Consider the following 13,487-nt stretch of genomic DNA (forward strand, 5'->3'; position numbering starts at 1 on the left):
TAGGATGTGTTGAATTTCTAATACAACTTTCCAGTCCTTAGAGGTACAAAATGCACTTGAAAGTTCATAATGCCTGTTGAAGTCTCAAAAAACAAGCAAATAAAAAAACCCCACAAAACCCCCACCGATATAGCTAAGCCTTTCAAGTAATAGTATAATTACTGGTTGGAGACACCATGATTCTTCTCTGAGCTCAAATAACTATTTCATAGCATTCTTCAACTTAGCGTCCTCCCGATGGGTTTCCGGTCAGAGTTTGCAGCCCTGTGTTCAGAAAAGTTGAACCATCTGTCCTGCAACAGTATTGCTGACACCAGCAGGAGCTCACAAACAGTTAAGCTTCAGGGCACCAAAAGAAGCAAATGCCAACTGAAAACGAAATACCACAGCTCAACAAAAGCAGGTTTGGTTTATTTGAATGATTTCATTAAATATCTACAAAGAAGGTAACAAACTGCAGCACAAAGCGCAATCATACAGGAAGCGCAATGCCTGGATTTAGTGCAAAACATACCATTAACTACGGCCAGGGAAGCCCAGGTTTGAATTTCTTTTATTTTATTTTTACAGTGTACATTGTTAAATAATGTAAAGAAAACATCTGTAATTCAGAAACAGATCTTGTGGAAAAAGGTACTCAAAGTGTAATATTAACACAAAATAATTTAACAGTTCAGTAGCATTAGTTAATTCTTCTAGACCTCAGTTATTTAATCCACAGGAGGGAAATCAATGGTAAATAAAACCAGTACTTGCATAACTAAGTGAAAAACCCAACCTCAAACATATTAAACCAAAATACCATCCTCGTGCAACACTCAGCTGACCATTCTACCATGAAGTGGCATCTCTCATCATTGCTTCATTGCTATACTTTCTGCACATCAACTCATTTTCTCTCTTTAGAAAATGGCCACAAACTCAAAGTGCAGGCTTCTCCATTAATTCAGCAGAAGGAAGCCACAGCTTCCCCATATTCCATCAAAACGGGGACTTAAAGTCTGAAAAGTTGTTGAAGCCCAGCTACCTAGACTGCTGTCTGTTGTTTTTCAGCCACCATGCCAACGCCTATCTTCTTGACAAAGCCACTCTAAACTTCAACTTGAGACAAAGGGATGGAAAGACAAACCTGTGCATATGTTTGAGGGTAGAGTGAACAAGTACAGAAATAACAAATTCCCTGCTAACCTTAAAGGAACTTTTTTGGGGGGGTGGGGGGACATTTTTTACTTAGTATACAAACTTTTAGACCAGCAGTAAAGCTACTCCCAAATACAAAATAGAAGTACTTTGACCCTTCACAGCCTGTTGCAGCAGTACAGAGTAATACTAGTTGGTTGCAGTCTTTCATTTGAATAGAGAATCCGTATGTTGAGTTAGAAACGAAGGTGAGTAGAAAGTAGGAGCTATAGTACACCTACTAGAAGGCAACACAGTTACAGTCTTGGTACCAGTTTTAAGTCTTTTCGACATTGAACAGAAACAAGTTATTTTTGATTCTGGATGTTTCAAGTGTATCTATCCATCCTTGGCAATGAAACCTGCAATAGGAATACTTATTCCTGCCCTTTCTAGGTAGAATTAAGGGCAGTGAGGAGCAAATCCCTGGAGACTTCCACACTTCCCAGTGATCAGCTCCAGTCTCTGCACACCCACTGCCCCTCCTAAAAACCATTGTAGCTTTCAGTCAGCCTGCCCACAGGAGCTGTCCTTTCAAAGACCAACCTCTTTCTCTCTCTCCTCTCTCTCTGCTCACATTCAGCCCAGCTTTTACTCTGGTTACACTACATCTCATCATTTCTGTACCCTCCACCAATATCCTTCGCTGGTTTTCCCCACCACTCCATGGCGTTACTTTTTCAACATATAGCTGCAGTAGCTCCCCCTCCAACACCTCCTCCAGACACTGTTACAATATCAACATCCAACGCGTTAGGCCTTTGGTATTTCAGTGACACTGTCCAAGTAACCTCCCTCTCCCCTTTCCCTCGGTCTGTCTAAAGTCTGCTGGGAAGGTGATGCTAACTGCAGAAGCAATAAAAAGTCCAAGGCACTAAAATATCCAGCAAGCATACTGGGAGAACAGACAAGTATTCAAGTACATTAATTTATACAATTATACATTCACATTTATCTAATACAATGAAAATAAAAGGAAAAAAGTTAAAGTGTCTCCAATAAGTATCAGGATATAGCTAGCTTTTTTCCCATTTTTTTTTTTACTGTTTAACCCTCTATACTCCACTCATTTTTTTAAACTACTGTTGTCCAACAACATTTATATATCACAGTGTTTCCACATCAAAACTGATGGTAAGTACATGTCCGCAGGGAACTTTTTAAATTTTTCTTCTAAACATTTTAAATTGCTCTAATGCTGCTGTCAAAGCTGTTAATATCTTTTTCCTGAAAGCAGGAATGACTTATCTCAAAGCATGGGCTGTTCTGCATGTCCACCTGTGTGCTCACCAGCTCAGGAACTGTGGTGTGATGCTTTGAAGGAAGGAATAGACAAGGTGGTAAAAAACCCTGGGCTTAATTCTTCAGAGCAAGGCAAACCGCATACTCAAGATTCATGCGAGGGCTAACAACTTTCTTCTCAACCCATAGGATCCAGCCTCTTAAGTCAAATGAATTTTACTGTCAGAGGCTGCTGGCTTGCATGGTGATTTCCATCTTTATACATTCTGCCACACACAAGAATTAGAGGAAGCATGTCCCATCATAGAGGATCCTGATCACCTTTCTCCCCATCTTCCAAATGGGGGGCTTTACTTACTGAGAGCAGAGAGCAATGGTTAGAGGGGGGAATCCATCCCCTTTGGGCACAAAGAGCCTAGCAGTTAATTCAGGCCCCAGCTCCTGCCCAAAGGTCTACCCAGCAACATGCCTGGGAATCACTAAGTGGTCCGCAGATTAGAGCCAGGGGGGTTGCTGATAGATTTCTGCAAGTTGCTGATGTTGAAGTTTTGTAATGAGGCAGTTCCCACAGGCTGGAACTGGTTTAAAGGCTGCTGTGCTGGACCACCTGTCCCACTCCAGGGGGCTACAAAGGGCACTGCTGGATAACCAAATGGCTGAGGGGGACACATGGCCTTGGTGAAGTGACCTAGGGAGGTAGCTGATGCTGCAGAGATAGGGGTAGCACCAAGAGATGATGTCATCGAGATGCAGAGTTGGCTTGGTGCAGAGAACTTCCTTGCCATTCCTGGACCCTAAGACAAACAAAAACAATGGAACTCAATTCAAAATCAAGTTATTTGAGAGTTGCTAAACAAATTATCTCTCTCACTAACTATCCAAGCATGATTCCCAAAAGTAGCCAAGGCACATGTACAGTGGTGCTTAAAAGTTTGTGAACCCTTTTGAATTTTCAGTATTTTTTGAATTTTCAATATGGGTGTTCAATAATACACAACCAGGTAGCTTTGGATCATTTTCCTCAATAAATCAATGAACAACTATAATGTGTTTGAGTCACTTGTTTAATATGGTTCTCTTTATCTAGTTTTAGGACTTGTATGGAGAACAGATCATGTTTTAGGTCATATTTATGCAGAAATATTGAAAACTCAAAAGGGTTCGCAAACTTTTAAGCACCACTGTAGTATAAAGTCAGAATGAAAACCTACCTCATAATTGCCATGTCCTTTGCCTCCTTTCTTGCCAGAGAGATTCATAGCATCACGAGCCCAGTTGTCCACTAGTTTGTGCAGGTCATCAGTAAAGGTTCCTTTCCGACTAGAGGCAGGGGGCTGAGACTGGGGTGCCTGGCTGCTTACTGTACCCCCAACCGTGTTTATACTGCTGGTCCCTGGAAAAATAAAAGCAGCTATCATTTAAATTTAATTGGAATAGAATTTCCTGGAGGCCATCAATAGTTACAATGCAAAGTAAGAGCAGAATTTAAAAAGCCATGCATATGAATTCTACTTGGACATAATGAAAAGGAAGGATTTTAGGGCTCAGCTAGCAGATTTTCTGCTATTAAGTTAATTATGTAATTGTGTGTTATTTTTCCATCAGTGGGTGGTCTGCAAAGTTGCCATTTTCCACAGAAAAGTGGGTTAACTTGGGCATTAATAACAGGGCTGTCAGGAACAGTTTCTTCCCCATTGTCTACAGGCACCTATTATGCTCAGTTAACCCATTTGCCAACTCTACCCACTCAATCCAATGCCAAAAATTGTATATTCATCATGGGTAACCACTGTTCTGCAGATGGACAATATGAAGCCTCAAGAACACATTACTGGAAATAAACACTTGTATTGTTGGCAGTAACCATTAAACAAACTTGTACTAAGAGCCCGCTGACTTCACGTCCCAATACAAAAAATGACATATGGCAAACAGTCTCCTCTGCTTCAAACTGAGATGGTGGCTTCCAGGGAAGCCTGCTCATCAAGTTCGAAAAGTTTCATACCATGGGACAGAACGGTCTCAATAGATCTAAAAGGAGAAACACAAGGAGCTACTTGATTAAAAATATGGCTCTTAGTAGAATCAGATCATAAGAATAAAGGAAAGCCTAATATATCCACAGGTATATTCCAAAGGCTTTCCAGTGGCAAATCTATACTGAAATGGTGTGGAAAAGTTTTCTTGTTTGTAGTAGTTAGTCAAACAGCAGAAACCTCAATGTGCTATGAAATAATCACTCATAACCAAAACAGACATGTTCACCAATTTATAAAATAGGATCTGAACCCAGGAAGGTCACTGTACGGGAAATCCAATGGAAAAAATTGAAGTACAAGTCAAGCAGCATCCTGATCCTAAATAAAGCCACATTTAGTCATGTGAAGAAAGCCTCTCACAATACAATGGGAAAGTTTGTGTTCATATATATAGAACTCAAAGCACAACAGAACAGTATGAAAGTGCTCCCAAAACCGCTGTTTTAAAAAGTACTGGAATATAAGTTTTTTGTTTTAAGCCAGGAAGGCACAAAGAATCTGTGCAGCTCTTTGGATCTGAGAGCAAAGAGGTGCTTTAGAGCATGCAGGGGCACACATGTTGCACTAGTATGCAGCCACAAGCATCTTCAGGGGGAGGCAAGTCTGACAAGTGACAAAACATGCATTCTGTGTGAAGCTGCAAACTCTGCAACTTACATACTTGTACCCAATGTTGGGATACAAGCAAAAAAGGGCAGGGTTTGCACTGTGATGTTACTGTGTACATGTCATTTTTGTGTCATAACAAGTGGTTGGGATACCTATGTCTGCAACTCCATATCAAAACGTGTCTTTTCTTGGGATTGCTAGTTCTGTGGGCCTCCATATGCTCCTAAGCACTTTTTTGCCTTCAGATCCAAACTGCTGCGCAATCCTAGTCTCTGTTGCATTATGCCTTATGGCAATTGGCTCCTGTTGCTTAGAAACGAATAGTTAAAGCAAGGTTACAGACAATAACAACTGGATTCTGGATCCCTAGATCTGACTGATAAAAAATGCAGTCTCTGAATTCAAACCAGGTAGAGATAAACATCCTTATTTGTTATAGCAACTGGGCAAGGTGTTACTGCACTGTGAAATATTGTATAAGCAAGCAAGGTGACTAAGTTGATGTAAGAGGCAACCCTCTCCCCCAAATTATACTAAATAGACAGAAGAAGTCCACATGCAAAGAAGAAAATGGAAAAAGAAATCCTCTGCCCAGGTGAGAAAAATGAATGCAGAATCAAATCAGACTGTTATTGTGTAACATGCAAAGGAGCTACATTTGATACAGTAAGTTGCACCCTGTCATGACACATAGGCTGTAACACAGGCCCAAACATACTGATAAGGAACAGCCAGGAGACATACCACCACAGGTCACACACAATAGTGAAGAAAAGAAAACCATCTTCACGTCATGTCTAAAAGCACTGTCATCAGTTTCATGCAGGGACTAGAAGATATCCTTCAGCCCCTTCCTGATGGCCGTAAAAGATACATTGCTAGGTATAGTGCCTATACCTAAGAACGAGATACCAAGACATTGGGGTAAGGTTGACAGTGTGAATTCTAAAGTGTGGCTAATCTTTTTCTTTTACTAATTGTTCAGCATGCACCCAATTGCCTCAGAAACACAGTATCAAAAATGACCACCATCTCTCAATTGTTAAAAGTAATCAATTCTTAATCTATTAAACCAGCCATCAAGAAGAGTCTGACAAGAACTTGGATCAGTGTCAATAGAAAACAACCTCTCCTCAATCTTGCTCAGTCACAGCAAATACTACAGAATTTTATTTTGGCTCTTACCACTAAACAAAACAGATCTTTTCCTCCATTTGTGGCCACATCACTGCATTAAATCTCTTGAATACCTCTCCCCTTAACTCTGCCAATATGCTTCATTTGCTGTGTCTTCATTAATGACACTTTTTCTTATGCTATAGGGTCACTCTGAAGTCATTTGCTTGCTTGCTAGTTGTCCCTCCTTTTAAGATATGGATCAGATACTGGTCATATGCAGCTGAATCAGTGCTTAGATAACCCCTTTTTGACATAGTTATTACAACCAAAGGCCTTGCATAAAGGGAGTTTGTCTTCTAATACAATATGAAAATGACTAGAGCCAATATATGCTACAGCCTCATGACTTATCTCCAAGTAGTGCACAATTAAGTGATGGTCAGCGTTATTCTTTTTTAATAGTAATGGGGTGTCCAAGCCTATTGCCACAGTAATGCAGAAATACATATTAGAAGGGACAAAGGTATATTAAAAACAGATGCTCTGCTGGGCTTCCAGTGGGGAATGGTGGACTGAACAGCTGTGCCCGTGGGCTAAGTGGGTGGAGCTGACAACGTGGCAACTTTTTTTGGCTCAGGCAGGTTTTCCTGAAGCCCAGAAACGTTCTCTGGATAAAGGAGAACGCCTGGAATCATTCCATTTGTCCTCCAGATGGCTGCTTGCAGCCAGAAGATCGCAAACAGCGTTTCGTGTTTGACTGGTAAGAGCTTTTAGCTGGGAAGCGGAGCCGTTGTCATTTTCCAAGCCGCGCTGTAGCCTTAAAGAGACACTAAGACCAGCCACCCCATGTCCAAATCACCAATTTATATATATTTTTAAGTATGCCTACCCTAAGAGAGGCTTTCTACAGTGAGGAGAAGCTGGTTCTCTTAGTGCTTTTTGTTTTGGGGGGGGTGGTTACTTTTTAAAAATTCTTTTTTAAGTTTTGGACTTCATTTTCCTTCCAAATATAAAGGAAGATTGACAGTAACATTTGGCTTCCTGTTAATATTTTTGTATTAACTTCAAAGAGATTAGCATTTTCCTACACGTTGAATTGGCTGATTTGAACCTTCAGCTGTTTCTACTTTCCCTTGGGAACTGTCTGCTTATCTCACTTTCACTTGTGTAAATTTTGGACCTTTTCCATATCTTCAATTTTCGCTGGTTAGGCTCCTGGGGGCACCATAATCTACTGCATGAGACATGGAAGATTTTAAACAGATTTTCTTCTGACTTCCACCAAGATGTTAAACAGATTTCTTCTGACTTCTACCAAGCTTTTATGCAAGATATTCAGGACATCGTGGAAAATATAAGATCTAAAATGTGTCATCAGGTTGGGCATGTGGTAGATGAAATCAAGGAATTCAGCAGTGACAGAAATGTTTCTTCTAAGAGTGAGATTGGGATTTCTATTGAGATGCTGCATGAAGATTGGATAGTGGAGTTGGAGAAATTTAAGGGGGAGAGAGATCCGCAACCAATAAGTGAAATTGACTTCCTGGTGGAATGCCATGAAAAAGAAGGGGTCATCATGTATAGGAGGTTTTTGAGGAGAAGCTAGAATTCTTGAGGGGGGCAGTTGGGCTGTTTGATTTTTTCAAGAGAAAAGCTCTGTGCACATTGTGGGGATATGTAAATGCTCTGGTTTATTTTGAAGTGGGATAAGGGTTTAAGAATATTTATCTGGATTGCTTTTAGAGTTTGACTGATGTTAACTATTAAGTATAATGGCAGACAATTTATGTGCTTTTCAATTTGATTTTTATTATAGTAGACAGAAATGTATAGAATAGTAGTAGGAAGGGAATAATTAAATATGTGTTATCTTTTGGGGGGGAAGTTGTTTAGGAGGTCTATATGATTTTTTTTTTTAATATAAGGCGGAGGAGTAACTGTACTTAGTGATTTTTATTATGTGCTAAAGTGGAATGACTTATAGAGATAATGTGGTTTTGGTTTAATATAGAGTAAGAGATTAATTATGGAAATTTTTTTATGTCCTTGCTGTTAAAAGTTGGAAGCCACATCTTTTTGCAATTTTGAAAAAAGAAGTTCTCTTGTGTTTTCACACCTTTTTAGTTTTTCTCTTTTTTGTAGTTTTCTGTTTTTTTCGTAGCTTTTATCTTTGTCTTGAAACTTAATAAAATTATATATATATAAAAACACATGCTGTGCTTAAGACAGATTCAGGGAGGTTAAATTGTAGGGGCCAGAACAAAACCACATAGATTGGAAATCAGAATTCAGAGGTAACCAAAAATGAGATAATTACTACAGAGCTGGTTGCAAGGGCAGACTTTTTTCACCATCTTCCCTAAAGCACAAAGAGAAAGCAATTGGTTAAAGAGAAACAGTGAGAAACACTTAGTATTAGCAAATAGCATAAAGCACCTGGTGATAAAGTAGGAAAACACAACAGGTTATTGCCCCTTGATGACACTGCTTTTAATTCTTGAGAGGCCTTCCAGTAACACACACCATGACAACTTCCAGGTGGAGGGAGGGCAGCAGTATGACTATTTAATTGCATATTTGTTTAGAATTTCTCAAGTACATTATGATGGTGAGTTTTTATAATACAGGTTAATTTCAATTAGTCTTTCAATAATTCAGGTTCTCTTGTTTAGAAAAACATTACAGTCAAATTGAATTGAATGATAAATTAAACCTGGACCAAATTCAGTATTGTAACCTTTCCTCTCCTCTTAAATTTTGTTCTTGACTGCAAAAGGAATAACAACAAAAAAATCTCCAAAGGCTATTTTGCTGTTTTGATATTATAATTGATAACAACAGTTGGCTGACAATAGTCCTCAAAACAATACCATCCTTCCTAGAAGGTCAGTGCCATCCAAAGTAAGAAGGAACCTGTTGAACCTTTTCCACTTTTTTGCCAAGTGTACAAAGATTTGTGTTATTGAGGCCAGCCTCATAACTGCTAACAAGGACCTTGTCCTATTCCACAATCTACTGACAAAAAGACAGGTCTCAAGAAAACAGAAAACCTGTTAAAAATTGAACAAGCCAAGCCATGCTCCCACAAGCATTGCCAAGTTTTAGGGGATAGCAGAAATAAACTAATGCCAAGTTGAGGCCATTACAAATTTCCATTAGTTTTAGGTCCCAAAACCTTTTGTTTCTCCTCATTATGGCTCATAGTTCAAAGAGTATTTCTGCACCCCAAAACCCATAGAGCAACTATGCATGTGAATTAGCCACATCCTTGCTATTAATTACCCTTAGAGATAATTATTGTTTTCTGAGATTTTTATTTTACTGCAATTTAGTATTTTCCAATAACTATTTTTCAATCTTGGCTAAATCACTGTTTAACAGCACATGGCTGACCATGTCTGGGCTCAGAAATGAAGGCAAGCTCTGCTGTTATTGTGTGAAATTCAACTACTAATTGAGGACATCTTCCTTTAAAGTCAACAGGAATAGGGAAGAAATACTTTTGCCCCACATTCATGCATGGACATACTTCCACAAGTCACTGACAGGACAATACCTGTAAACTAAACTAGTCATATCTTTATGCAACTTGTAGATCAGCTCTAGCCTTCCTAGATTTGTGTAAATCACGGTAGCGGAACATGCAGGTGTTTTCCCCAGTTTCTAACTGAACTGTGAGTAGTTGGCCAGATAACTTTCAGGGAAGATTGTCTTCTTGATCTGAAGTGCACCAATGGAAAAACTATTCTAGCACTTCTCCCGGAGCACATATATCCCCTAATCTTGCTGAACTGCTGTTGTGTTCAGCTAGTGCTATATTCACACTTGCTCATACTTGCTTTTTATTTGCATTATCTGTTTGACAATCGGGATAAATCTGTCTCTCTAAAAGCAGCAAAATTCTGCTATATTATGTGCAAGTTTCACCCACAAATGGTTGCCAACAGTAATTGATGTTAGAGGTTAATTTTGCTTTGTTTTACCAAATGTATTTTTATTGTTTAATGACCAAAATAAAGTTTCTGTCTGTCTGTCTGACTTGCTCGCGCTTGTTTACCTGAGCTGACAAAAATCAGCCCAGACAGATGAGCAACAGCCTGTGCACTTCAGAGTTGTGTGAATTATTTTCTCATGTTCAGCATAGCTGTCACGTAAACCACTAGGAAAGAATCAAGCAGCTCCCTGTCTAGCTAATCTGGCCCCTGGCCGTTACTTCTCTCTACCCTACAGAGTAGTCTACCTATCTAGGCAAGGAATCACAAGGTTGTGTCCTTGTAACCTGAAGCATCATATAAAACCACTACTACCACCAGAGCCTTTTAGCTGAGCAGCAGGGTAACAATTTCAGAACACTGCTTTCTGCAAGCTACACGTCTCAGCCAAGCCCTAAGGTCAGAGAGATACAAGAAGGCAGATGTAAATGGAAGCATGTGATAACAGATCCGAGTAGCCAAAAATAAAAAGACGAGGAAGGAGTAAAGGTGTTACACACAAAGAGCCAAGCAGGGCGTACTCAGAAATCGGGTCCTCCTGCCACCAGGCTTGAATGTCACCCGCTCAGATGCACAGTTAAACTTCACACAGCCTGTGATAAAACAAAAAACAGAAAAAAGGGGCGAAGAACAAGGACAGGAGATAGAACACAACTACAAGATGTTAGAGAACTCTAGGCTGGACTGGTGAAATGCATTAGCAAGACACAGGAGAAAAGAACCTCAACTAATTGAGAAGTTTACATGAGACACAAGGAACCAGGACTTTTCTCTGCCCCCCACCCCAAATCACATCTCCAATGTCATGTTGTTTCTGATACCAGAACACAACTATTTCAATCCAGTAGGAACAGGACTGCAAGCTACAAGTAATGTATATTATAACAACAGCACAATAGGACATAATATTGTACAATTTGAAAGATATGTAAGGTGTAAGTTAGTATGCTCCAATGATTTTAAAAAAGTGAATGACCTTCTCTCTAGTATAATGGTTTGGAAGGAGCCCTAACTAAAATTTTAATATTGTACTGTTTCATTTATCTTTATCTCACATGCCTGATCTTCAATTCATACACTAAAACTGTACCTATGCCAACATTTATAAAAAAAAAAAAGAATTTTATAATTTTTAAGGGCAGAATCAATGATCAGAGTGCACTGTACCAATCTTCCAGAGGGCTTAGGTTTTAAGCGAGTATAGTAGGATGGACAAGTTGACCTATCTTATTTAGGTTAAACCTTTCTTGCAGCATCTGTCTTAAGCTTTACTCCTCCATCATGTCTTTACTGAAGAAGGCACACACGAAGCGCCCATTGTCATCTCTCTTGATTTTATTTGCCAGGGTGTGTCACGCCCTAGGAATCCTGCCATCCTCTGATGGAGATACGGCTGTTTAACATCCCACTACAGCCCCAATGAACCCAACTTTACCAATACTCTTCTACAACATTTACCTTGGCCTGGTGCAGAAAGGCTTGGAACAGAAATGGCACCATCACTAGTAAAAGCAGAGTAGAGATTTTCACTAGAAGGAGATGGCTTCAGTGGCTGTAACAGATGGTTCTGTCCCGTTTCAGGGACACTGCCAGGTGGGTGCAGGGTCTGCTGCTGGGGCAAAACTGAAGGGGCACTCTGAGCAGACAGGTTTCCTGTGCAGGGACAGAGGAGAGCAAAAGTTAGGGCACTGGTAACGTAGTGAATACTTTGTTTTCCAATCCAACTTAATCATGTTCATATTTCAGTTTCTGAAGCATGATCTATAATGACAGATTGGAGTAGCCATTAGCTATCAATCCAGGCTGAAACTAAGAAGAGTAAAATTCAGTGAGAAACCATCAATCTCTATTTAGAGGACTATGGTTCCACATGAACATTCAAGTGTTCACATACGATTAGCCCTAATGTAGGTTAACAAAACATAGTTGCTGTCTTCACATTACATAATAAGACCTACACTATTTCTACTGCATAGATCAGGAGTTGGGACTCTCTGGCCCACTGAAGAATTAGGTCAGGAGATCTTTCCTACTCAGTTTTCAGCATATTCTCCTCCTTTTCAGTCTAACCACTTATGCCATGTTCCTGCTGAAGAGGTACTTACTGAGTGAGCAAGCACTGAGAACTAGCAGGAGTTCTCCTAGGGAGTTCAACCGAAGGAAGAAAGAAAAATGAAAAATGCGTGCTTGGAGGGACTGTGTGTTGAGCAGTGAGGGGTGAAAAGGTAATCTCTTGAATAGCTGTTGACTGGAAGGGATATGTCCTGAGACCTGCTGAGTGCCCATTTAAGTGACTGGACAAGTATTTCCTGCTGAATAAGGAGAGGTTTTAAAAGGGATATAAAGCAATCTGGTTCCAGGCAGTGAAATCTCTTGGCAAATAGAGTTAACAGAAGTTTGCCTGGGGAGTTAAGGGAGAATTCCCTAACAAATCTTCCCTCTAAATCAGGAGATTTTACTTAACTAGCATGAAACCCTGAAAAAGAAACAAGAGGAAACAAAATCCTTTTTACCAGTGGTGCCTTAAGAATCAATAGTAAAAATGAATGAACAGGAATCTGCAGTTGTGACCTGCAGTGGTTATACATCATATTCGCCTTTCTTCCAGGAAATGGGCTAGCATATATTTGCAGCAAATGCAAGCTGCTGCAATCATAAAACAAATAAAAGTTAAAGGACTGGAATAAGCAAGTATGTAGCCATGTAAAAAGCTTACTGAAGAGCTGGAGCAAAAAAAAACAACAACAGACAGATACAGTACAGGAAAAGGGAAACAGGGATTTTTCTAGATTTTTTTTAACTGCAACCATCCCCAGCCTGAACCTGCCCATTTTCAAAGTCAGTCTATCTTTTGCCTACATCAAGCTTTGTCCTGTTCTAATCAGTTTCTGTTGTGCTGATGGATAGACAGATTCATGACCTCCAGATTCAGGAAAGATTGCAATTGGGGCACAAGAGGTAATTGAGCAAAGGCCTCCTATCCGTGGGGGCTGTAAGTCCATGAGGACCCCAAGGTATGGGCCAGCTTCATCCTCGGGAGCATTATTTTGTCCCAGAATTAAAAATAGACCATGTCTGGACTTGGTTTGCCTCCAGATCCACAGCCACCTTGTCTTGTTAGGATTCAATGCAAGCCATGTATTTATTATTTGATTTGATTTGATTTGTAAGGGCACCTAATTGCTGGCTGACCCATCATGTCCCACCCAGATCCCAATAGCTTCCAGGACCTCCACTGCATCTTTTGTTCAACCTGAGGTTGAGATATATAATGAGGTATCATCAGCATATTGATAATACCTCACTT

At 39.9% G+C, this 13,487-nt stretch overlaps 1 protein-coding gene across 1 annotated transcript in view; it reads right to left on the reverse strand.

The window, feature by feature from the left end:
- Positions 1-390: 390 nt before the first annotated feature.
- WNK1 (WNK lysine deficient protein kinase 1) overlaps positions 391-13,487 on the reverse strand; it is a 137,769-nt gene continuing 124,672 nt past the window's right edge. Inside the window, exons 28-30 of the mRNA XM_063308558.1 lie at positions 11,639-11,833; positions 3,633-3,814; positions 391-3,215 (exon numbers count right to left, since the gene is read on the reverse strand). Of these exons, the coding sequence (XP_063164628.1) occupies positions 2,901-3,215; positions 3,633-3,814; positions 11,639-11,833 (692 nt within the window). The 3' untranslated portion in view covers positions 391-2,900. The remainder of the gene's footprint in view (positions 3,216-3,632; positions 3,815-11,638; positions 11,834-13,487) is intronic.

This window comes from Candoia aspera, chromosome 7, assembly GCF_035149785.1.
Source record: "Candoia aspera isolate rCanAsp1 chromosome 7, rCanAsp1.hap2, whole genome shotgun sequence".
NCBI classification, from domain to species: domain Eukaryota; kingdom Metazoa; phylum Chordata; class Lepidosauria; order Squamata; family Boidae; genus Candoia; species Candoia aspera.